This window comes from Vitis riparia, chromosome 1, assembly GCF_004353265.1.
Source record: "Vitis riparia cultivar Riparia Gloire de Montpellier isolate 1030 chromosome 1, EGFV_Vit.rip_1.0, whole genome shotgun sequence".
NCBI lineage: Eukaryota > Viridiplantae > Streptophyta > Magnoliopsida > Vitales > Vitaceae > Vitis > Vitis riparia.
In genome coordinates this window covers 11,972,641-11,999,114 of record NC_048431.1, presented here as the reverse complement: position 1 = coordinate 11,999,114, position 26,474 = coordinate 11,972,641, and the positions used below count along the sequence as shown (strand labels likewise).

Below are 26,474 nucleotides of genomic sequence, written 5' to 3'. Positions count from 1 at the left end.
ACCTGATGCATCTCAAGAAGTCATTACAAATTTGACCACAGAAGCATCACTTATTTAACATTTCTTTCACAGTAAAGCCAAAGTAGTTGCCAAAATGGTTAGGAGGTTCAAAGATGAAGCAAGAAATCACATCTCTGAGTGTTATGACACCAACAACTTCATCTTCTTGGCCAGCTACTACATAAATCCTGTGAACTGACTTGGCAGCAAGAGTGTGGATCACACTACCAAGAGCTGAATTTAGATGGCATGTCATTGGTTGGATAACGTTCCCTGCTTCTTCAGTTGTAGAAGCAATAGTGGTCATGAAATCCATCACAGTGAGCTGCCTGAAAGGGAAAGAGGAGTAAGTTGAACCATCAAGATTTAAATTTTTACATCAACATGTTACTACAAAAAAGGAGGGAGAGATGGTCATAAGTTGGTGACTAGTTTATGTGCTCACCTCTAGTAAGTTGATCACCATTGCTGTGTGAAATCCGTCCTTAGAAATGAAAACTCACAACCTAGACTTGATGACTTTAGATCATGTTGATCAGTGCAATTGTTTTGCATTGGACAATGATATTCTTTCTCAAATCAGAATAACATACTTTTTGGATTCAAAAAATTTCCATGTTTGGAGCATTCAACAACTAGAATATTTCAAAGCCAAGAAACAGGTAACTTGACAGGTGGTGCAGGTCTGATTTTTAACTGACCTGAAATTGGAGAAGAGGTCTGGATTGAGCAGCAAGAATCTGATATCTCTTATGCTTACATTCCCAACAATCTTCTTCCTTGGGCCCTCTACCACAGGAAGGCCACCAATTTTATTGTCTTTCATTTTCTTGAAAGCCTCCAGAATCAGCTCATTGCTCTGGATGGTAACAACCTGACCAACACAAGATGAAACAAGACTCTTGAAGCTCCGCACTCAGTAGCCAGCAAGAAGAAGTTGTCTAACATGGTCTTGGGAACCTCACCTCATTATGAGACATGAAAGGAAGTCCTAAATCAGAAATAGGATGTGCTGCAATACAATCGAACCAATCCCTCCCTTTGCATCTCTCAAGGCCCTGAACAATTGCAGATTGTGTAATGTAGTTCTTAACAAAAGGTTGGCCTGGTTCGATTACAGGTACATTCCTCATTCTATATTTGGAGAGTAGCAATAAGACGCTCAACATAGAACTATCTGTTGCAACTGGAAGGAAGGGAGCACTGCGATATGATTTCAGTATGGACTGTACCTATAACAAAAGGTAACATCAATTATATTATTTTCCCAATAAGATAAAATAAGTTGGTTAGGCCACCTTCTATTTCCTATTACATGTCTTGTTTGGTTCCCCATTTCAGCCCTCCCCACAGTAAGGTATGTACACTGATATGCTTGTCATTTCAGTAGGAAATCAGAATCAACCAAACAGCAAGAGTGCCCTTGTTTTTAATGAATTGACATGCATAACTCAATGCATTGGTGAAAATGAAATGAATATGAGGAGGAACTAGAGGTGACCCACTGTCTAAGAGACGTCTATTTGCAGGATTAAGCTTACTGTGGTTGATTTGAAAGGTTCTTCTTGAAAGAGAACTTTATAGAACTCCTCTCCCAAATGATCAGCAGCAGTGGGAGCATCTTTCCCCATCCCTCTATCAGCAGCCATTCCACCAGCCACCGCTGCCCCAACTGCAGCAACAGTTATTCCAGCAACAGCAGCAGGCCCTGTTGCTCCCAATGCTAGTGCTCCAAGTGCTCCAACCGCCCCTGCACTTACTCCAGCAGCGGTAGCAGTACTGGCAGAAAAAGCAACTGCAGCAAGCTCCGCACTCTCTAGCACCCAAAGTATGATCGCTGAGTAATCTATGATTCCTAGGTACCTCTCTCTCCAATCCAAACTGGTTCCTGCATCTGGGTTCCTCACAGGGGCAGACAAAATGTTGCAGTGAGATAGAGTTTTAACTGCCTCTGCAATTATTGCATCACCCCGAATTTCAACCACTACAAAAGGAAATTTCGTAAGAAGATGTGGTCAGTGATTCAGGGATGCCTCATTTAAACCGTTCTCCAAGCTAAATGATGAGATTGTTTGAACTTTGATATTAAAATTCTCACCTTTGCCCCCAAGTACTTCAGGGAAAGATGAAACTGGAATCCTTGCAAATGCAGCTGTTAGAGACTCCTGCAAGGATCGTGGTAGTTTTTTCCTCGACTGGATGTTCTCGAAATAAGCATCACAACTTAAAAGTTGTGGACTCTCCTTAGCTTCCTGTGCTTGTGCCATATCCTCAGGTATACCTGTATCTTTGTATGGCATAAAATGGAATCAACTGGAGACTGACAGAACACTATTCCAAATACACATAGAGCTAAACAAGAGCAACCACCATCAGAGTTACCATCCCAAAATGGATCAAAGAAACTCTAGGTTTATGGGTTCTGTTGCTTTCCCAGCTTTCAAGGGGATCAAAGTCTATCTAAAGACGATTGGTTTTCCAGGTGCAAAGCTTTGGAAAGTAAAGGTATTTTATTGTGTTTATTTTGATTTATATGTTTGGTGAATTTAGAGCTCTCACATTTTGCAGTGGCAAATCAATTTTGTTCCTTATGGTGCATTATTTATCCATGTACTTGGTAAAAATGCTGTTGATTTTGCTCTTGGAAAAATGGTCGGCTAGGATACAAGTGAATGAGATCAAATTACATAACACAAACAAAAAAAAGGAAGATTAAGATACAGACGAATAGCTCGTTAATGAGGCATATATCAAATTGTACACTTGATATATTATGATTGGTTGTGCTTTTAGATATTATTGATGCGGTCCCAAATAGGGGAAAATGCTTAACACTGTCTAAGAATGGATCTCCACAAACAATCAATTTCCCTCTAAAATTTGGCTTTCAATGAATTGAACATTAAAGCTAAAGGTCTTTTGAGTGCCTAATTCAGCCTTAAATTTGTATCATTATCATCATAACTCCGAAGGGGAAAAACCCAAAGATCAACACTGCATCAAGAAAGGAAAAAGTACAATATGGATTGCCAAAAATCATTTCATTTCCTAGCATGCAGAGATATAGATCAAGAGTTTGAAGGCAAAATGTAATGTTACACCACATACCTGGTGAAGATGGGGTTGAAGGCGTTTCTGTCTTCCCACGATCGTAGAGGTGGTTTTTTCTGTTCCCCTCCAAACCGTTATGCTATATGGACGACTAACACCTTTGCCGCGTGTACAAATTTGACGCGTGGAAGAAATTCAAGTCACCACGTGTAGGGAGGCGAAGTGGCCTGATCTATGGAGTAGTCAATAAGTAGACGGCCTCTGAGGAAGTCCATTGGGACTCTCCTGTCACCGATCCATTAAAAATGAGAGTCAGTTCATAATTGGACGGTGTTTGATGGGCATGAAACAGAAATTCATGCTGTCTTTGATTCTTCTAGAATATTACCTATATCTATCCAATTTTTCATATGTTATTTTCAAAATTTAGAAAACGAATGGTTATAAATTATGGTTACAAAATTATGAATTTCTTTTGCACGGTTGCGATGCATGAATGGGAAGTTCAAAATTTAGAGAAACATGAGAAATTCAAGCCGAATTCTATTCTGTAGATTCAAGCATAACTATAAGCTATATATTAGATGATCAACAGCCAGTCTGGATTGATTAGACTGCAAAAGATACACGATCGTCGTACTGTGGTAGGAAGCCCACATTTTCTGACTGGTGCCCTCTTTTTTGCAGGCAATTGGCTAAGGGCTCTTGGGCTGTATGGTAGAATAAATATTTTCATTTGAGATATGTTGAACTAGCAATATTTTAGATTCACATCCAATAAATAAATAGGGAAATGCAAATCACAGAGAAGGGGGAAAACCGATCACTTCCGTTAAATCAAACTTTGATACCATGTTGATGAATTACTAATTTTTCTAAAAGTTTATACTTGTGAGATTTAAGTTTAATATCCATAGCATTCTTGTTAACAAGATGTTAAGATCGATCCGCCCACATTTTGTGATTGGTGTGCTCTTTTTTGCTGGTAATTGTTTAAGGGCTCTTGGGCTGTATGGCAAAATAAATATTTGCACTTGAGATATATTGAACTAGCAATATTTGAGATAAATATCCAATAAACAAATAAGGGGAAAACCGATAACTCCTATCAAAATACCATTTGAAGAAGTACTCATTTTCCTAAAAGTTTAAACTTGTAAGATTTGAGTTTAATATCCATATCATGCTTGTTAACAAGATGTTAAGATCGATCCCCCCATGTGGATTTACCGAATGACTTAATCTTCAAGTAGTAGTTTATCTGCTATGATCAGTGCATGTGTAGAGTACAATTTAAATAGGAGAAATATTGTCACAACGATTAGTCAAAGTATGGAATTATCTACAAGCAGTGTATGCGCGCGTAAGTATCTTCAATCCTAAAATAAATACATTACCAAAAATTAGGTAAAACCCTTCAATTCTTCAGTACCATTCACTGGATATTATCCTTGTGATCAGAAGGGGAAGCAGAAGCACTCTTAGGTACAGAAAATGGAAATGAAGGCGGGTACGAAATCAAGTTCCCTTGTTGTTGAGAATTTGCAGAAGAGGAACGGTTCAAGTAACTTGAGGCACACCCTACTCCATTATGAGAAGATGCCAATGCGGAGTTCACAGATAAGAACTCACCCCACTTCAAATTATGGCTAGGGTTTTCTCCCTTGACTTGGTTCTCTCCTCCACCTGCACCACCTGCATTACCAACTAATGACGTGATGGCAGCTGCTAATGCTGATCGGAATGTAGGGTCGGCTGCGATTGCCTTGGTTGCGGTGGCTATGGTCTCTGTAAGAGATTGTTGGGAAGGAGCCTGGTTGTTGATCTTTTGCATGTAAGGTTGATAAATGTTTTCTTGGGAGGGTGGTTGCCTTCCAAAGTTGAAAGGCCCAATCTGGTTTTTGTTGTAGGACGACAGTGCCCCATAACTAGGGAGGGTACCCCAAGATGTTGGTAGGTTGCTGGGATCTAAAGGAGACGAAGATGAAGAAGAAGAAAAGTTGAGGCAAGTTGCAGGATATCTTGGTGCAGAAGGGAAACTTGAAGACAACCTATTGAAATGAGAAGCAGTTGGTGCAGTGAGATCAAGAGTGATAGTTGGGTGTGAATTGGAAGTTGAGAATGAAGAATTGGGGAAGTAGAATTGCTGTGATCTTGAATTTTGGGGTATAGAAAAGTTTAAGCCGTGGAGGTTGGCAGTAGAGGAGGTTGCGAAGGCCTCCATGCCTGGTTGTGAGGTGGAGGAGCCGGAGCGTAGCATGGAGGCGGCCGCAGATGTGGTGGAAGCCATTGCTGTTGCTGAAACAGGAAGTGGGTGGTTGTGAGTTCCTTCATAGGTGGTGATCAAGATGGACGTGTCCTCCGCACATCTTTGCACCTGAAATTGAGAAAGAAACGTCCAGTGAATCAGTGATGATAATTGAAGTTCGGAAAGCAAGAAAGTGAAAAATGAAGCTTTCACATTTTCGAACAGGATGTAATCTAGGTTTTCAGAGTTTATACAAGCCCCAATAGTAAAGCCTTCTCCGAGTCACTTAATAACTTAATTACATTAAGTATATATGTTTGTTAAAGAAAATGCAGTTAAGTTAAAAATAACTTCATTAAATTAATTTAATGACTTAATAGCTTAACTATAATTTACCTCAAAATCAACTTAAATTATTGAATAATAAATATTAAGTTTTACCGAACATCCTCTTAATATGGTCTATTTGAGATAATTTTTCTATTTTGGAAGTTATAATTTTTAAAGGACAATATTAGTCCTCTAAGAGAACATTTGATGAAACTTTATGTTTAATATTAATTTGATTTATCAAAATTAAATTTTATTTAATCGTACAATTAAGTTACTTTATCAAATATATGTATTCAATAAATTTAATAATTTAAATTAAGTTGTCAAGTCATATTAAGTTTTGATTTATAATAAGCTTTCTAAAAGTTTGGTTAAAAATTAATTATTTTGTTATAGAAATTAAAATAAAGCTTATATAAGAAGTGACACTTATCGGTAATTAGTCAAAGTTTTCAACCTCTCAAAAACCAATAAATTAAGTGGAATTAAGAGCATACATTTATTTGGTTGATTTCAATGAAAAACACTTTATGCTTAACAAGAAAGTAATAGCATGTCTTAGTGTATTTGCCTAGCTATTACAAATTATTTTTCTATGATCGTGTTAGATCAGTTCAGACCTATGCATAGAATTATGATGAGGGTTAATGAGAACTCATAATAGCAACTAGAAGAAGAGGCAAAGACATATAAGCTTTGACATGAAGAAACATCCATGAAGATTCACCTTTCACATTCACAAAGCTTCTTATTTCTTATGTCTTTTTTAAGGATAATTTCTTAACAAACAGAACGACAAATAGGGACATAATTACTTCACTCACATACAAAATGGCACATGATGCAATCATCTTATGAAATTAAGAGCATACTCGAAGGAGACCGACAAATTAATTGGTTCACTTATTAGCATTACTAGCAAAACAATGTTATTTTGAATACATTCTCGTTGAAATTATTCCCTACTCATGAAAGAAATTTAGGAAATTAAAAGAAATTAACTTGGTAACTGATCATTGTTAGGGATGCATGGAGATTTAAATGATTTGATCAAGGTGATGGGATTGTGAACTACATGAAATCTCAAGGCATAAAATTACCTGCTTTCTCACAGGGCATGATGGTGAGACTGTGCACCGGTAGTATGCTCTAGGGCAAGGGTTTCCTTTTGCTATTTTCTGTCCATATTTCCTCCACTGGCATCCATCATTCATCTGTACAACATATATATACAAACTCAGTGAACACAAATTTTGTTAACTCACTCTTAGTGAAGATGTATATGTTCTAGAATACTAACCGTGGGGGTGTCGCATCTAGCTCGGACAGAAACCCTAGCTTTCTTCAAATGGGTTTGCTCTAAAACTTCTTCATCCCGACTTCTCCCCATCTTTAGAATCTTACTGGGTGGCCCTGTCTCACTAGGGGGCTCCTCTTCCTTGGGTCCTTCAAAGCTATTTTCAGGGCTTGCATTCATCATGTGTTCGGTTGGGTCGGGTTCAAATTTGCATTCCAGCCCTAGTGCAAGTCCTTCATCCATCTTCTCATCCTCTTTTCCTTTACCACTCAGAAAGCTTGTCTTTTTGTCATCCTTCTTAGACTCGGTACTTGAAACTCTTCCTAGGCTAAGGGAGACAAGATCAGTTTCTTCTTCTTCTTCCTGATGAGTAAGAATTGTATCTGTAGATTTCCTAGCTTCCTCATGTTGAGCAATTTCACTGAACTGCATTTGCAGTGACTGGTAGTCCTTCTTGATTTTTGCTAATATCTGCTTCAACCTTTCGTTTTCTTCTCTAACCTCGCCCACCTCTTCTTTGGCTGATTTGATCCGATCCTCCTGGAAATTGTGCACATTATAACGATAGCAATAAGAAAGCAAGACTAACAAATACCAAAAGTTCTCAGATAACATGATCTATCTACAAATATATATTGCAATTTCATAGTCCCTATTAATGAAAAAATTTAGATGCAAAACCCTTCTTACCTGATTCTTTTGTGTTGAGGGGTCTATTGAATTGTTCTCCATGGATGATCTTTCTGTGGCGGCCATAAGATGCACCTGTATACACTTGACAGTAAGCAAAACCAGATGCAAAGGCAAGGGTTCTGATTGAATGGATTGGATAATTACTATCTAAACAATCAGGACTTTTTGATCTGCAACCGAAACATACCCAAAAAGAAAAAAAATTCAAACTGGAATCTCAAACAAAAGCAAAGTGTATGTATCAATGCATGTGTTGGTAAGAGTATACAGATATGCTCTTTCCTAGAGAGGCAAGGGGAATATATAGATATATGAAATTATACGGAGAAGGAAAAAAAAAAGGAAAAAGAAAAGGTTTAGCCGTGTTTGGATGGAATCTGTGACCACTCTATCTTGAAGACTGACCTATCTAGAAGTCTTAGTCATAACAGGTTGGAACCTCTTGATTCCAGGATGTGGTGAAAATATATATTTGGCCAAAAATTAATTCCAGGTACCTCAATGACATGCACAAGTCCTCGTTAGTCATCCATATACAATGACTTTCGGATACTGAAATTTGAAGAGCATCATTTTGTTTCAACGATCTATTACCATGTTCATATTCCAACCAGTTCAGATAATTTAAGGGTATGGGGAAAAAAAGTATCATTTGCCCCACTCTGGTCATTGAAACAACAAAAAAAGCAAATAGTTTTTGATATAATTAGTAAAATAGATCACCTGCCCAGTAGTTTATACTATAAGCTCTTTGTAATTTCTTTAATTGCCTGTTTGAGGCTGGTTGAGGAAGAGTTAGGGAGCTAAAACCAAAAAAAAGAAAAAAAAAAAAGAAAAACTTGTCGGCCGAATATAAATATAAATAATAAATAAAAAGTAAGGCCACGACAAAAGACTGACACCCAAGCCAAGTTCCATGGCTTTGGGTCCACTATCCCGATCATGGATTTTCCACTGGGTGTTAGATTTTTCAAGTCATTGCCCTCTTTTTGAACATGGTTTAATTGCATGTCCTACCTGGTACACAGTTGGATCCATTGGATGACAAAGGAACCATCAATGGAAGGTACATGTGAAGACTAGGTTCTTGAATCATTATCATTGTGTGGAAATTGAGAACTGGAAGAGTCAACTATTAACAACTAGTCATTATTTTGCATGAACATTGAGTTGTATTTTTCAGCTGAGAAAGAGAAATTTGTGGGCGCTGTTCCCTTGAAACGTCCTAAATAAGTTCTTTTTTTTTTTTTTTCTTTTTTTTTTTTTTTTGCTCCACAGAATTTCACGGAACTTTCTGCAGATAAGATAAAAGTCTAAAATACAAGACTTTATGTACACACGAAGGCCCGAATCTTTGCTTTTCAAAAAGCTATGATGCAAAGAGAGAAAACCTTCGACTTTTATCCCACCGTGATTCATGTTTTAAAATAGAAATGACAAGTTCTTAAAATGTACAAATTTCTTCCTAATTTTCATGGTATTTGCCTTTCCTTCCTAATTTCTATTCAAATCAAACCAGAGAAATTGATTTTCGCCTCTAATTCCTTTTCCTGTTCTTTCATTTTTATTTCCAATATCCAAATCCAGCCCTTAGTGTAAAAGCAGTTGCATCACACAAAATTTTCATTAATTTAATCATACCTCCAAAGCATGCAAATTCATTGATTCATGATAAGAATCTCCTCTCAAAAGGAAAAAGGACCTCAAAAAGTGACCATAACTTTCATGTAAAATTCGCCCTCTAAAAAGTATAAAGAAAAAACAATATTCTTTCTGTAAATCCAGACCATCAACAAGATTTTCAATACCCCATCAAAGATCTTCAGAGAGAAAGTACCTTCATGGAATCACAAACACCCCCTTTATCTCCGCCGTTAAATTTCATCAGGGTTGTCTCTTCTCCCTTAACTGGATCACCAGACACGGGTATCTCCAAAGCAGCAGCCTCCATTTCTCTCAAACTTCTCTAATCAAAGATCCATATGCATGTAGCTGCTGATAATCGGGTCGTTATATAAGGAGAGGAGGAAGCCTCCAGTTTTTAACTCGTTTAAGACAAATTCAAACTCCCCCTGTGCTTATCTTCTGCATGTTGCTCCTAAAAAGAGAAATGTCAACAGCCCACATCAAACAAAAACAAGTTGATATTTCTTGTATTCTCGTCCGATATTTTATTGGACAGTTTCAAAGCAGCAGAAAAAATATATGAATTCAGTTTCAACGATTTGAGAGAGAGTCAGCTTGATCTGCCAGTCATATTGGGGTTTTCCTACACATGTATATGATTGTCCAAAATCTAGTCAATATTCAGCGCCATTGTGGGCCCTTGGAATCCTTGCTTTTCTTTTTAGGTTTTTCATTTTATTTTTTTCACTTTTGTTTATGAAGTTCCACATGGGAAGAGAAAAAGAAAATGAGAAGCACAATTATTAGGGATTGGCCGTGGATTCTGATGTGGCTGTGTGTGATTGGACCATCACTGTGTGAATGCTTCCTAGGTTGTTGCTCGAACACGAAAAGAAATTGTGAATGGCTACCAGCGTAGATGTTGAATACGCATTCATTCTCCCTGGTGTGGTGGGTATTCCATTTTTTCTTCCTGCGGACTGTTTTTCATGAAGACGAGTCGGATTGATAATTACTGAATCAAAGAGGACAAAAAAAGAAAAAGAGAAAAACAAAGAAGAAGTAGATTTGTAGGTGCCGGGCAACACAAAATAGAGACTATGTGACGTGGGAAAAGCAAAACTACGCATATTTCATAGGACCTGCGTTGAGGAGATGGTGATATATGAATATTTTCTTACATCTGGCTTCCGAATATTCGACTTGGAGCTCTCTTATTCTTCCTCTCCAAAATATCGTTCAGATGAAAATAGATCACTAGGGTTTAATGCCATGAACAAAAGCCTTCATCACGCAAATAAAAAATAGAACTGGGAATTAATCATGTTTTGCAAAATTTCATTGTTCTGAAGTTGCAATACTCTAAAGGAGCAGTGCTCCAGAGTAGAATTGTCCTATATATTGCACCCATTATCCCAGAGTGGTAGTACTCCGCACAAAATTTTCAAACACTAGCATTTATTTCCTAGAGACCAAGTGTCCGCTAACATAAAATTCCAATTATTTCAGCCCCATAATCATGTATTCCAGAGTAGTATTCAAGCTGTATTTGCATATACTTCAGTCATTCCGAAACATGGTAATTTTGAAGTCTTTTCCTGTGGGCAAAAAGGAATCTAACATGTGCAAAGTGCTCAACTTGTGAATATTTTTGCTTGAAAAAGTGGGATTTGGTTATATTCCTCTAAGCATACTTAAGAGTATGTTTATGAGTGTTTTTAATTGATTTGCTTTTGATAAAGTATTTTTAAGAGAGGAGAATCACTTATTAAATATTTTTTTTCAAAAAACACTATAAATGATTTTCTAAATCTACAAATAATATTTCAGTTTTTTTGAAATGTTTATTAAATTTTATCAAACATCGAACTTCTTTTCAAAACACTTTTTAGGTTACATTTTCCCCCTAAAATCACTATTAAACTAACTATAAATGCTCCTAAACTCACCTTTTAAATGCTTTTGATAAGTGATTTTTCAACTTTCTAAAAATATTTTTTAAATTTACCAAATACCCATTTTTCTCCCAAAGAAAAAAACCCTTCTTATGGTAGAAACATATTTTTAAAGCACTATTTAACAAACTCTTAGTACTAAGAGAAATATTATAATTGGGGGATAGTAATGAATTTTTAAAATAGGATCAAAAGGATAATTTTGAGGATAAAGGTTTTGTAAGGCCACCAAATTCTCAATGCCACTCCCTTATAAAAATGGAGGAGGAATATTTTAAATAACAATCGCCCCTAAGGAAAGTAAATAATTTAGTTAAGAGAAGGCAAAGCTGAGCTACCAATCAAATACCAAGGACTTGCACCATTCAATTGAATTTTAAAATACGTGGTTAAGGAATACCATCATTAACACTAATACTCTATCTCAACTAGACTATAGAAGATTTCTTTTCAACATTTATATGTCCATCTTCTTAGACTTTCATCCCCATACTTTTAGGGACCTTATCAACTTGCAACAATCCCATATTTTTAATTACCAACAGTTTTTATGAGCTGCCTCAAAGGATTTTTTTTGTTAAGCTATTTTAGGGTTAAGTTGTATAGATCAGAAGTACACCAACAAGATGAAAGTTTGACATGATGTCAGTGAAAAGAAAAGCTATGAAAAATGGGAAGCTATGACTTGTAAGATCTTTTAATTAAAATCTATTTTTTTTTTATTATTATAATGTTTGGGGTTGAGTCACATAGATTAAAAATTAAGTTCATCATCAACTAAGGATAAGAACTTGACGTGTTAATCATGTTTGATGTTTGTAAAGGGGAAATATCAAGGATGTGATATTATTTTGTCTTTTTACAAGTAATTTAATTTATTATTAATTAATTAATTATTAAACAATTAGGTCAAATGTTGTGTGTGGAATTCAGCAATGTTAACTGCCCAATTTGGTGCTAACAAGTTATTATGTCACATGTTTTACCGTCATCATTTTAGCTTTATTATAATTTAAGAAATCAAACTATAGAAAAGGATATAGTAATTATTCAAATGTGGCCGGTGGAATCTCCATACAGTATACAAATTTTAATAACATCAAGCTAGGGATTTATAATTTACTGCATACATTTAATTAGGACTATAAATTATGGGTCTATTCATGAATAAATAAACAAGTGTAGCCTTCATATAAAGGACAAACCGAGAAAAGAAAAAACAAATGGGTGAAAGGCTCAGCAAACAAACACATACATGTCTTTGATGAGTTTAAAGTTCTAAATTTGTTAATTTGCTATCAAATACTTGGATTAATCATATAATTTTTTTTAAAAACTTTAATTGTTAAAATTTATTTATTGTCATTAGTGTTGCAATTAGTAATTGAATCATGTCACGCTCACACCCCCTTACATTAATATTGTAACGATCCGTACTCAATTGTATAGATATTGTCTGTTTTGAACCCAATGTTATTTTTATGATTTTAAAATATATTTATAAAGTTAAAAGAAGTCCATACATATATAACGTCGAAAACTTTCTCTCATATATGATGCAGGACATTACAGATGTATCCGCACCTTAGGTGTTAACAACATCCTTGTAAGGTCAATGATGTGTACTTTATTTCTAACTAATCTTACTTTATAAATATTACCTTAGTCCTATCTATTGATCTAATAGTCTAATGAATTGATTTTCCAATTTATTAAACTTTAGGTTATGATGATCTACATGCCTTGCCTTTTGATTAGAAGGGCACTTACTCTATCCGCAGAAAAGGACTCAAAGCCTTGAGACAGCAATAAGAATATTGATAATTTCAAGTGGTAGTTATTTTATGAGACTAGGTCAATGGCTGCTGAATTGAGTAATTAAAAAAATAAGTTCATTATTTGGGATTTCTTGTATATGAAGTTTGACCTCAGCATATTAATTTAAGACCCTAAATAGCAACTTGATGAATCTGATTAGATTGTTGGTATTATATCTAATTACCCACTTCAGTTATTAATTAGCAACCCATACTCAGGTTACTTCACATGTAGCATTAAAATACAATGGAACTGATCTCAGTGTCAACTTTATAAAGCAAAACTCAGTGCATTTCTAGCTGGTACTCAAATATTCACCTGATTTCATGTCTTAACAATGTATGTGGACATGGCTGACCAACTATGAGTAAAAATTAATGAAAAAATTATCTAACAAGAAGGAGAAAGAAGAGATAATTAAAATATAATTAAGTTTTTGGTCCCATTATAGCCTTTTCTAATCTTTTCTTGGTCAAATGGAAAATCAGTAATATTAAGATATAAGTTATTTGACCGACCATTATCTCTTAATTCATTTGATCAAACACCCTTTTTTTCGTGTGCTTGCCCTCTTGATATTCTTTCTACAATTATAAATTTTGAGCTAGTTAGATATCATCGCATGTTAAACTGTGTTAGATGGGGAGCAAGAAAGTATTGTTTACAAATTTTTATTTTTGATGAATTTATGTGATTATTAAAGTTTATATTTTCTTAATTTTTTTGACATAGATTAAATTAACACAAATATGTTTAACGTGCAGACATACATGTGCAAAGTTATACCAATTCTCTATGTTTTGATTATGAATGGTATAGTCATAATACAGGAAGTATTTTTTTGGCAGTATTAACTATTAAGAAAATAAGACCCTCAATTCTAAGGTTGGGCCAAATTATAGTGAAAATTCTATGCAATTAATCAATATCCACATGTTCAAAGGCTTTGATATTTTCCATATAGCAATATTCTAGGTATAGGGATTTAGGTGGAGAAAAAGAGGTAGATGATTGATAACGATTTAAAAATGAAAGCCAACCTGCCTTTGGGAAGACTAGTCATTATACTAGAAGAAAATGAAATATATAGTTGTCATTACGATTTCATGACGTCTAAAAATAATGTAAATGGTCAATGAGTTAGATCTTGCTGATTAAAATTGCATCCATTAGTTTGATGTTTTGGGCATCTTTAGTGTTGAGTTGGGTTTGGGTGTCCAAGTGGATTGACCTGACCTGACCTGACCCGACCCGACCCAAATAAATGAGAAAATGGGGAAGCAATTTTTGGAAGTTTTAAAATTACACGGAAGCTGTCACTATTAAAAAATAAATATAAATAAAAAGAGTAAGAATATAATTTTTTTAAAGAAAAAAAAAAAGTCATATCTTGAAGTTATATTTAGTTTTCTTCATGAAACAAAAGTCAAGACTCTTGTGCTGTGAGAAACGAATGGTTCTCGTATTCATAGTTTTATTCATAACTTAACGCGACAAATTTGGTTAGTAAAACAATCAATTTAAATTTTGGGACATTTCAGAAATTAATCGAAAATCTTATTATTCATCACTTAGAATATTAATTCATAATTAAGTCCATTTTTTTAATTGTTTTTTCATTGGATGCGAGTATGTATTGCTAAAATATGTATACATTAAACTATCATGGGTGATACATGGGATGGGATTCAAACAAAACAAAAATAAAAATATATGGAAAATTATAATATTATATCATAATTGACCCGGAATAATTGGATAATCCTCACCTATTTGTGAGTTGTTGATTCCATAGTTGACCTCCTTTTTAACCTGGGGTCGGTCAAAGACTTATATTGAAAAGCTAAATAAGGGTGGAATATGATGGACTAGTGGCCAACTTGATGGAAGCTTCACCATGAATCCATGAGGTCGAGGTTGTCTAGACGGTCCCAATTAACTGGCTACAGCTTCAATGGAAAGCATTTTCAAATATGGGGTATGCTAGGGCCCCTGATTGACCCAATGGAAAAGGACCTTGGCCCTTCTCCAAGGGGCTTGAACCATACAACAAACCACACAATTGAAATGGGACAACTCCATTGAAGTTGATCCTGAACCTTCGGTACCCGTCATGACCTCATTTAACTAAAAGGAAGATAGAATGTGTCGACATTTAGAAAGCGTCACTATGTTTTCATCTATTTCACGGCACCACCTTATCACATGTTTGGTAGGTGGGAAAACTTACCTACATCAAGAAAATATTTGGTATGTACAAATGAAGAGTAGGAATGGTTATGTCATTCATTTTCTCATCAATTTCTATGTTTAGGTAATTTAAGAGACAATTAAAATGAAATCAAGAATAATTCCAAAGAAAATGAAATTTTACTTATAAGAAGGATCCCAATTGATTTTGAGGGGAGCTATTTTGATTCCTTAGTGTAAGTTATTTTTAAAACATTATTCAAAAATTAAAAACCAATTTTTTTTTTGATAAGTTATTTTTTATTTTTTTTTTATTTTGTAAAAACCAAATTGTAAATTAAATTTATATAATATAAAATAAATTTAATTCAAGTTTTATTAAAAATAAAAATAATTTTGTAATTACATATAAATTAAAATAATAAATAATTTTTAATAAAATATGAATAGTGATATTATGATATAATCATAAATTATATATATATATTTTTTATAAATACTATAAAAATATGGATATTAACATAGAAGCATAATTGATTTATTTTATTAAAAATAAATAATAATAATTTTAAATTAATAATTACTAATTATATTTTTTAAAATTATTTAACTTATTTCTTTATTTAATTTTTTTCTCAAGAACAACAACCAAATAATGGCATTAATTTTTAAAAACAAGTTTGTTTTTAAATCACATGTTCAAATAAGTTTTTGTTATTTAGTGAAAAAAAAATTCTAAAAGATGTTTTTTTTTAAATGAAAAAAAAATTATTTTAAAATATGTATAGTGTTAGAGTTTTTTTTTTTTTTAAATAAAATATTATTTTAAATTATTTGTGCGGATATTATTATCAATTTTTTTTTCATTGTAATTGTTGTTAGTTAACATAGAAATGAAAATAAATGATCATTCCAAACCTACATTCCTATGTGCATCTAAAAACAAGAATTTGAATCACCTAATTCATTCCCATTCAAGGAGAAATAAGAATGAAAAGAAAATTTTCATTTCAATTCCTTATTTTCATGTACCAAAGATGATCCAAAGAAATCTAATTGTTGACATAACCCAAAATAACACCAAATGACACCATATTTTTCTAACCACGATATCTGGATTTCTTGATACGTATTTGACTATTGAGCTATGAAAGATATATATAAAGTTTAATACAAAATGCATTATTTTTTAGTTACAATGTCATGTTATTGTAAATGATTGTAAAAAAATGTCTTTTGGTCTATTAACCTCTATAATTCTAATATTTATGGATTAACCAATAATACATTATATATATAAATCATATTACTTGTATTTACATTTTTCAAAATAAATTAAAAAATGTATACAAGATATATTTGTACACCCCAAAAATAATGCACCCAAACATGTGTCAAAACATGCATCCAAATAACTGCAGTATTTATCTAACCAAGTGAATCTATCCCAAAATGTTTCGTCCAACCATATTATACCTCCTGAATAATACATTTGGTATATGAAATCAAAAACCAAAAAAATGTACCTGAAACTAATTATCCTAAAATAAAAAATGGTATTTATTTGCAAGTTTACCCAAAAAAAACCTTATCTCAATCCTAACAAGTTTGGAAAAGCCTAAAAGCTATTAGCTTTATACAACAACATGCATTGCATTATTATTCTATGCAATAAATAATACTTAGAGGGTGTTTGTTTTTTTTAAACTTTTTGTTGAAAACAATTTGTTTTCAAACTTTAGATTGTTTGTTTTTCTATTTTTTAATGACTTATTATAAGTTTTTAATTGAATAAAAAAAATCAAAATCTTTAATTTTTTTAAATTGAAAAAGTAACATGCTAGTTTTCTTTACTTTGTAATGCTTAATAGAAATAAACTATTAAAAAACAAACAATCTAATACTTAATACTATTAAACATTATTTATTTTTAAGATATATTTAGAACTAAGTAAAAAAAGAACAAAAAAGCACCTTAATCTATATCTTATAACATTGAATTTTCTACTTAATTATTCTTCTTAGAGAGAAATATCATCTAGGATAATACTTCATCTATATCCTATAACATTGAATTTTCTACTTAATTATTCATCTTAGAGAAAAATAATAATAATACTTATGATAAGATATTTGTGCTTTTTAGGTTGATATTTTAACTAAAAGTGCTTTTTCATTTTAATTTCTCTTGGAAAGTGAAATTTATCATAAATAAAGGAATGCAAAAACCATTTTATCTTTTTTGTTGTTACAAACACAATATATTATTTATTTTAGTTAGTTTCTCTAAAAGACTTAATAGGTTATGATTCCATCAATTAAACATTGTTTGGATCCAAAGAAAACCATGAAAAATGGAAAAGAAAAAAAAATCTCTCTTGTAGGTTCTCAACAACCAACGCAAAGTAGTATGACACAACACGAACCTAAAAAACAAGAAAGCAAGTGGTACCAAGAAAAGGATTTTTGAGGTTATTGACATGGTTTCTAAATCCAAATCCAATGCAATTGTAAACGTTGAATATGGTGTTAAGTGGTATATACTCATGGAAAGGAAAGTGGATTTTCTACAAGGTTTATTATTACAAGAAAAAGAGTTTGTGGTAAATAATTAATTACAAGTTACAACATGATCATTTGGAGTCTAGCTCTTTGCTTTCCAAATTTAATTGTGATATTAAGTTCTATTTGGATTAAGCGATCATAGGCTTCTATAGAAACATTAAGCAAGGAAGGCTAAAAATCTCAATCTTAAAACATTTTTCATTCTTAAATTTTTTGAAAATTCCATCACAATTTTATCACTGTAAAGAGTCGGAACAAAAAAATAAATACATGTGAGATATATTGATCCTAGATATCTCATATTTAAAATTCATGTAGCAATCTTTTGTAAAAACACTATTTTTTTTTTCTACTCTTATTTCTCTTTACAGAGATAAGAAACAATCGAAAAATCTCCATGGGAGATGAAAGAATTAATAAATGAACCCAATTTTTTTTCTCTTATTTATTTATTTATTTGTTTGATTTTGTCTTAAGCCTCTACACTTCAAGTCCTACAATCAAAGGATATAGAAAATCCATTGAAGTTAAAGCCAACACAACATATTTCTAAAACTAAATTTTAATATATGAAAATTGTCATAATTAATTTGTAGTTATAACAAAACACAACACAAAATATAATATTTTTTAAGTATGATTTTTGAACCTTTTAGTCCTTGTTTCGTTATAGAAAAAAAATAAAAAATGATTGCAGCAAATACAAGGAATGAAATAAGAAGAAAATAGAAGTTAGAAGATTTTGGAAGTGAGAGAATGAAAATGTAGTTTTCATTTTTTTTTATTAAATTGATTGCTTTACATGTGCTTTTATACTTAAATTTATGAAACCTAACTTTAGTTACCAATTGACTATAGTTACAATTGCTTTAGTTAGCTAACTTCCTAAATGAATTCAACTATAGCTTAACACCCTACTCAAGCACAATATGGAGAAACAACAAGGTTGAGCTTGGCTAGCATATATTGAAACCTGGGAATAGACAAAGGCTTAGTGACAAGTTAACCACTTGTTTTGTAGAAGAAACATAAGACACCGCTAGCTTTTGAGCTAGCACCTGCTCATGGACATAATGCACATCTACTTTAATATGCTTTGTCCTAAAATGAAACATCAAGTTAGCAGCTAGCGCCCTAACCCCTTGATTATCACATCATAAGACGAGTGTGTTGATAAGAGAAACTCCAAGTTCTAAGAAAAAAGAGCACAACTAGGCTACTTCAGTTGATGCATGAGTGAGGAAACGATACCCGACTTCGGATGATTTAACAACCATGGATTGTTTGTGGGAGCTCCATGTGAGAAGATTAGTGCTAAGAAACACATAGTAATTGGTTGTAGAGTGACGATCATCAATAGAATTCGTCTAATCTGCATCTTTGTACACTTGAAGATGTAGAGATGAAGTCGAAGTGTAGTGCAATCCATGATGGACTGTGCCCTTAAGATAACATAATACTCGCTTGCATGATGAAGTCGATTGTTATAATACTTTCTACAACTTATAGACATGTTGGGAAGAAGATGTGCTAACAAATCCAATTGGTTGGGAAATATAAATGGTTTCTTCAATATCTCAATTGAAGAAGGTATTGTTGAAATCAATCTAAAAAATCTCCCAATGATATGTTACAACTAGTGTAAAAATGACTCGAATAGTAGAAGCTTTGATCATCAAACTAAATGTGTCAATAAATTCCATGCCTGCATATTCCTGAAACCCTTTGGCTAATAATTTAGCCTTGTAATGATGTATGGTACCATTGGGATTATATTTGACACGAAAAATCCATTTATTGTCCATGACATTCATAGACAAATGAAAGGGAACCAAGGTCCAAGTATTGTTCCGGACCAAGACTTGATATTCTTTAAGCATAGTTTTGATTTTTCAAAGCTTAACAAATAAATCTAGGGATGAAATGGTGGTAAACCAATAAGTAACATGGTTTGGAAGTAGTTTGGCTTTAAATGTACCCACTTTTGAATGAGTGGTCATGGGATGAAAAGAGGGAGTTGAGATAGGAGATAAGAAAATATTTGGTGAGGGTACAGTGGGAGACACTTGATTTGATGTAGCTGGACAAATGAAAGGATGAAAAAAATTATGTACAATGGTTTGTAAAAAAGGTATAGTGAAAGGTGTAGATGAAGTGTATAATGTAGGGCTAAAACTATTTATTGGTGGTGATGAATAAGGAAATATGTTTTCATTAAAAAAAAAAAAACACTTCTTCAAATATAAATTTTCTTAAAATGATGCAAACACAAGTATCCTTTATAGGAGAGACTGTCCAATAAAAGTGCATTGAGTAGACTACTAGTCCAATTTATTGTAAGGCCGAAGATATGGGCAATAGGTACAACAAAAAGTCTTTAAAAATGAATAATTAAGTGATGATTTAAATAAAAGTTCATAAGGAGTTTTACTGTGTAGAACTAGAGTTGGTAGTTTATTGAGAAGATAAGTTGTGGAAAAGGCATGCCACCAGAAAATAAATGACAATTGAGATTAGGCCAACAAAGTCAAGCCAATTTTTATAATGATTCTATGCTTTCACTCTACCTTCCCATTCTATTGATGAATATGAGAATAGAGATGATGGAAAAGAATGCCTCTCTTCTGCAATAGGGACTAAAGAGGATGAAACTCTCCACCCTAATTAGTTTGTAGACATTTAAGTTTGATAGGAAACTGTCGATCCACCAATGCTATAAACTATAGAACAATTAATGTAGTTTGAGACTTTTGCTACATGGGATAAACCCAAGTATACTTTATAAAAACATCTACAAATGCAATGTAATATTTGTACCCATCACATGAAGTTATATGTGCAAGGCCCCACACATTTGAAAGAACTAGTTCAAATAGAGTTTGTGTTTTATTAACAGTAGTAGAAAATGGAAACTATTTTGTCTTGCCTAAAAGACAAACAAAACAAAAACAATTTTGGAGCTTGGATTTAATGCCTAGTTCGTTAAGCATTAGAAATACAATTTTGTTGTATGGATGACCTAGTCTTTGGTGCCATAAGTGACCGACACCTGTGCTGGAGTCTTTTACATAGTTGGAAGATTTGGTTTTATTTACTTGCAAGTTATATTCAATGGATGAAGGAGTAGCTAGATGTTTGTTGACAGTATATGTAGTAGTAATTAGATGACGTAAGAATATGTTTGCACCTTCAAAGAAACCTACAAACTACCAATTAGATGATCTTGGAGATATCTAAGTGATACAAACCTTCTTTAAGGTTGCCTTGGAGTAATATCTCTTTAGACCTTCTTTAAGTGATATCTAAGTGAATCACCATTTTGGATGTGTGTTAATGGAGCTTTGATACCATGTTTTGTTAAAAAAAAAAAAAAAAAACTATAGCAGATACAAGGAATGAAAGAAGAAGAAAAAGAATGTTAGAAGATTATGGAAGTGAGAGAATGAAACTGCGGTTTTTATTTTTTGTTTTGTTTTGTATTTTTTATTGAACTAATTGCTTTACATGTGCTTTTATACCTAAAATTTTGAAAGCCCTAAAATGGTAACAACATTTTGTGAAGTGATGGTCATCTCCCAGTAGGTAGGTGAAATGTGTCTCAAGGCTCCTTCTCTCAGTAACTCTTGTGATGATCCATTCTTTGTTTGATGTGATGTGTCAAGTGTGATATACATCATAAAATCTATATTAACATGCAAATGCAAGGGTCCATCTCCCATTCCCACATAAATTTTGATTATTATTGTCAACAAGCCAAGACTAAACTAAGCTACAAAATACAAATAAGTCAATTAGATAACAATATTTAAGTTTTGTCATTTTTTTAAAGAGATGTTATGTGTTTCAATGTATATGGCTAGCTAAAGTTGACTACATGGGACCTCTGTCTATCCGATAAAACCAAAATAAACCCATCTAATGGATCCAGATCAAAACCATACCCTCTGTATTTCACATCTATAACACAATTGTGAAGATAAATGCTAAAAAAATTAGAGATACAAATTTAATGAACCACTCTTTATTATTTTTCACTCTTAATTATCATTTATATTCATAATAGAAAAGTAAAAAAATTTGGTAAAGTTTCCCCTATATCATGGACGTTGTCTCGAATGACAATAACTTGATTATGCAAATTACATTAATATTTATAATCAAATTATCAACAACCAAACCTAATAATTACATAAAGATAGCATCATAATACCATGTAACATGACAATATCAATGAAAAGTACATACATACATAACATAGTCTAATAACCTTTATTCCAATTTTGACAAGATTGATGATTGTAGCCACTTTGTTTGCACAACCCACATATACTAGAAGTCTTGCCCTCTTTAACATCCATTTCATTATGAAAATGACTTGATTTAGATTTTATACTAGATATATATTTTATCGACTCAAAAGGTATAACAATTGGACCATTATACAGAGGCCACTCATTTACATTGAAGATAAGATGGAACAAGGGTGTCTAAGTGCTATAATATGATTGTGCACTATAGAAGTGTTGAACAAGTGATTTAAAATAAATTGAATGAAAATGCATGCTGTTAGAATAAGAATCCATATATGAGTGTTTTACCATATGTGCATATGCACACTCATGTAGGTTGATAAAATATGTTCAACCACCACTTATTAAGCTTTACTTGGAATCGTCCTTGGATGTGATCATATAAAACAATCTCATAAGGTTTTACCTTAACCACATTTTCCTTAATCTTAGCATCACCATATGAAGTGTATTCATCCCCCTGAAGCTAGTCAATTGACACCCTGTTCCTTTCTTATAACACAATAACTATTTACTTAAAAAAAAAATGTTAACTAAACCAAGATAGTTGTGGGTAGCTACATGCCCCTTCTAAGCATGTCATTTAACATCTTTGGCATGTTTGTAATCATGATGCCATATTTTATACTTTGAGAAAACACTTATTTCTTAAAAAGGATTACTCTAACCAATTTTGTATTTTTGGATTAATTTTCCTAATTATGTCCATATCTTTATTGAACTTTGCTATTTTGGTTTACAAGGCTACTCTATAGACAAGTTTTTTCAAAATTTTATCCTTGAATTGGGTCATTAAATTGTTGGTAATATGACATATACCAATCCCTATGATCTGTGTACAACTTAAACCAACCAAGATGAACATCACTCTTTGTAACCATAGTACTTGGATGTTAATCTAAGATAACAGAAAGTCCACTCCTTTAAGTTACTCTATTTCTAATGCATACTAGTTTTGGATAATCTTTAGTAAAATTTTTATGATAAAAAGAAAAAAAACCTTGACATAATTAATATATTATACAATTGTACAAAATTAATCATTGAAATCTCTTATTTCCAAACCAAAACAATTTTCTTTTGAAATTAAAAGAAATACAATGGTTAGCATAATAGCTAGGTCATTTCCACAAGGATTTAAATAAGAAAAATAGGTTACTAATGATAATCAAATGAGCTTAAATAGATATCACAATTCAAAATAATAAAGAATAAATGAATTCTGATCCGATGAAAACAAGTTGATCAATTATAGCAATTGCTCATAAGACAATGTTATTATACACAAATCTAATGAATCTACAATATTGAATCCTAGAAGAGTCTTGTTAGAAAATAGTTTATCATTTTTACAACTCTTAGGATAAGATTTCTTATCTTTTAGCTTAGATATTAGGTTATCCTTTTAGAAAACTAAGATTCTCACATTTATTTGATAAGATGCATTGTTATCCTCATTCCTAAAACTTCCTTTTAATAGATCTAGTAAAAGACAGTAGATGAATGCATTGCATCACATCTAATAGATCATTTAACATGTAATGTACTAGTCCTTCCAATTGGGGATAATGCATTACAACCTTGAATGGATTGTCTAAGTCCAAGAATTGGCTATAAACAAATCATCTATTTGCAAAAAATACCCAAGATACACAAAAACATGGGTGTTGTAGATTGATTCATGTGACAAACCTTCTCACTATTGCATAAGATTTTGACTTTAAGGATTTTGATGAAATTATGCAAGAGTTAATTAATGATGAATTCACTAATAGTGGAAGGGGTGACATTCATCAAACTCACTTTAAATATATTAATTATACTTCTCATGAATATAAAGTTGAGAGTAAGGTTGATTCAGCAAATGTCTTTATGCCAATTCAATCTAAAAAAGAAATATTTTATCATAGATTAGAGGAGATCAATCTTGAGAAGCTTTTAAATATAGGTTTTATTTTTATTTTTGGTGTTTCACATTTTGATGATTACTTAGATAGTTTAGCAATTATAAATTTTAATAAAGTTAGGTTGATAACATTCTTTATATTAGTTACCTTCACTATTGTCATTGTATTAATGCACGAAGATTATGGATGTGTTATCCCATTTGTAATTTGCTTTTCTAGAGAGAAGTTATAGGATAGGTTGCTATCTCACTCACCTTTGGGGTGGGATAGACCATAAAGCTAAGTTCAAAATTTTTTAGTTTTAGGAGTAGGTATGTCAATTTTAGGATGTTTTGCTATCTTTTAAGTTTGATTATATTTTTAGTACCTTTAGTCATTTTGAGCTTGTTTTGGTAGTGAATCCTTTATATTTATTAATCTAACAAGTTTTCAAGTTGTGACCTAGTTGTTTGCATATATTTCAACAAATGTAACATGCATTAACCTTCAAAGAATGCTAAAGATGGTAAAGGGATGAAGACACCCGTATGCTTAATGTTTTAAGGGATAGTGCATTTGACGACACTACATTTATAGACATCTTTAAGCTAATGAGAAGATTGAGGGGGAGATTAAAATGCAAATTATATACTTATATTCATCATATACTAATATTGGATATGGTTGTATGTTATTATGCTAGTCACCATACTCTCTCACCATTATTGTCTTGTTTTTTGCTTATATCTTATATGTGTGTGTGTGTCCATGATCTATGAGGTAACATTCTTCCACCTAACTTGTTTTACTTATTGTTCTACACATTGGAGACAATGTGTAAATTAGGTTAAGGGGGAAAGGTATTAACCTTTTCTTTTTTTAAAAAAAAAAAAATTGCTTAATACTTTAGTTGGTTAATGAGATTCTTGATTTGTCTTAATGACTCATGGGTTCTTTTACATGAGAATTTTGTAAGTTGGATTTTTTTCTTTAGAATTTAAGAAGAGACATGGTTAGAGTAAGAGTATTAGTTTACTTACTTTTTCTTTTTATATTTTTAATTACAAAAATAATTAGGTTGAAATCTAAGCTTTTTCTTTTGAGAGTTATTTTCTATTTGAGACCTCATGATAGACATAGAGGACATGTACCCTTATGGTATCCCAATTAAGACAATTTCCTTAACTTAAAAAATTTTAAAATTAAAAAGAGAAAAATTGAATAGCATGATTAATGAAGATTGAAAAATTATTTGTGGGAGTAGTGGTGTTGTGAATTTAAGCCCTAGAGCAAAAAATAAAAAAATAAAAAAAATCTCATGTTTGAGAAATTTGACTTTGTTTTACCTTGAGTTAGGGTGATGGTTGAAAGATAAGTGACCTGTAAAGATCTTCAATACCTTGTACCTTGGGTGAAACTTAATATTTATCGATGGATTCCCACTAAGCCATATAGAAGGAGATTTCCTAGACCAAAAAATAAATTTAAAATAAATTATCTTTTTTTTGTTTTTTTAGTTAAATAATGATGGAATTTTTAGTTTAAGGAAAAAATATTTTAAAAAATATATTATAAGTAGACACCAAATAAGGAGGATGTTAAACAAGGATGCATGATTATATATAAGAAATAAAGAGAGAAAAGTGAAAGATTACATATCTTGTGTCATCTTGCTCAATTCTAGGAAATTTGATCACTTGAACATTATACATATTTTTTTTCTTTTTATTTTCTATATTTTCTAGGGACTACAAAAATTCAAGTTGAGAAGAGATGATTACAGTTTAAATATGTACTTCAATAACACATAATGAATATGATTTAATTAATATGAAAATCTAAAATCATCTAACTTAACTCAAATTGATGCTAAGACCCTAATTATGGATTTAACTTCTATTTTGAGCTTAATTTCAAGTTTAAGAAATGAAAAGAATGTAAGTTGCATGAGTCATTTTCACCCATAGTAGAGTAGGGGGATAAATATGCATAAATGAAAGGCTTACAACTTTTGGAGCCTGAAGAGACCTAAGAAACGGAAAAATGAGTGAGTCATGGGCATAAAATATGAGCAAAAACTTTTATGGAGTTAAAAAGCAAGCAAACATGAGAATGAAGATTTGAGACCATAACTCAAAGATCAAAATAGAATCAAGAATTCAAAATCTACTAACAACATATACCTTGACTTTGAGGTGAATTCTAGGGTATTTCCTAGGATCATTTTAAAGAAATCTATTTATCTTTTCAACTTGAGAAGTCAGAAATCTAACGCTTTAAACAGTTTGCAAATTAGAAATGAAATAAGAAAGTTATGGTTGATTGAAGTCAATTAGGCGAAAGAAATGTTGAATTCTAATTATGAATTCTGAATTCAAATTAAGACTAATGAATTTGAATCCAATTTGAGTTTTTCTCAAATTTGAATTCATCCGCTACCCAAGAGAGAAAACCAACCTAAAAATTTGAATCAAGTTTGAATTCATTTATTGGAACCAAAAT

At 32.2% G+C, this 26,474-nt stretch overlaps 2 protein-coding genes and 1 long non-coding RNA gene across 5 annotated transcripts; 1 reads left to right on the top strand and 2 right to left on the bottom strand.

Moving 5' to 3' along the window:
- Positions 1-30: 30 nt before the first annotated feature.
- Positions 31-3,197, bottom strand: LOC117911269 (SNF1-related protein kinase regulatory subunit gamma-1-like). 3 transcript variants are annotated; one of them, XM_034825587.1, is made up of 6 exons: positions 3,109-3,197; positions 2,099-2,281; positions 1,542-1,984; positions 966-1,232; positions 702-874; positions 31-329 (listed from the first exon to the last, which is right to left on the bottom strand). In XM_034825587.1, exons 2-6 carry the CDS (start codon positions 2,265-2,267, stop codon positions 47-49), a joined length of 1,335 nt encoding a protein of 444 aa, XP_034681478.1. In that variant the 5' UTR covers positions 2,268-2,281; positions 3,109-3,197; the 3' UTR covers positions 31-46. The 3 variants fall into 3 exon arrangements, with proteins under 3 accessions (XP_034681478.1, XP_034681470.1, XP_034681462.1); XM_034825579.1 differs by having other exon boundaries at positions 2,099-2,287; positions 3,109-3,149; XM_034825571.1 differs by lacking the exon at positions 3,109-3,197 and having other exon boundaries at positions 2,099-2,665.
- Positions 1,156-2,601, top strand: LOC117911290. The gene is made up of 2 exons (XR_004650856.1): positions 1,156-1,244; positions 1,388-2,601. It is a non-coding gene; the product is annotated as an uncharacterized LOC117911290 (long non-coding RNA).
- Positions 3,198-4,285: 1,088 nt separating the features above from the next.
- LOC117926697 (WRKY transcription factor 72B-like) lies at positions 4,286-9,727 on the bottom strand. Its single transcript, XM_034845958.1, has 5 exons — positions 9,460-9,727; positions 7,620-7,694; positions 6,933-7,469; positions 6,733-6,846; positions 4,286-5,428 (listed from the first exon to the last, which is right to left on the bottom strand). Exons 1-5 carry the CDS (start codon positions 9,571-9,573, stop codon positions 4,487-4,489), a joined length of 1,782 nt encoding a protein of 593 aa, XP_034701849.1. The 5' UTR covers positions 9,574-9,727; the 3' UTR covers positions 4,286-4,486.
- Positions 9,728-26,474: the final 16,747 nt, after the last annotated feature.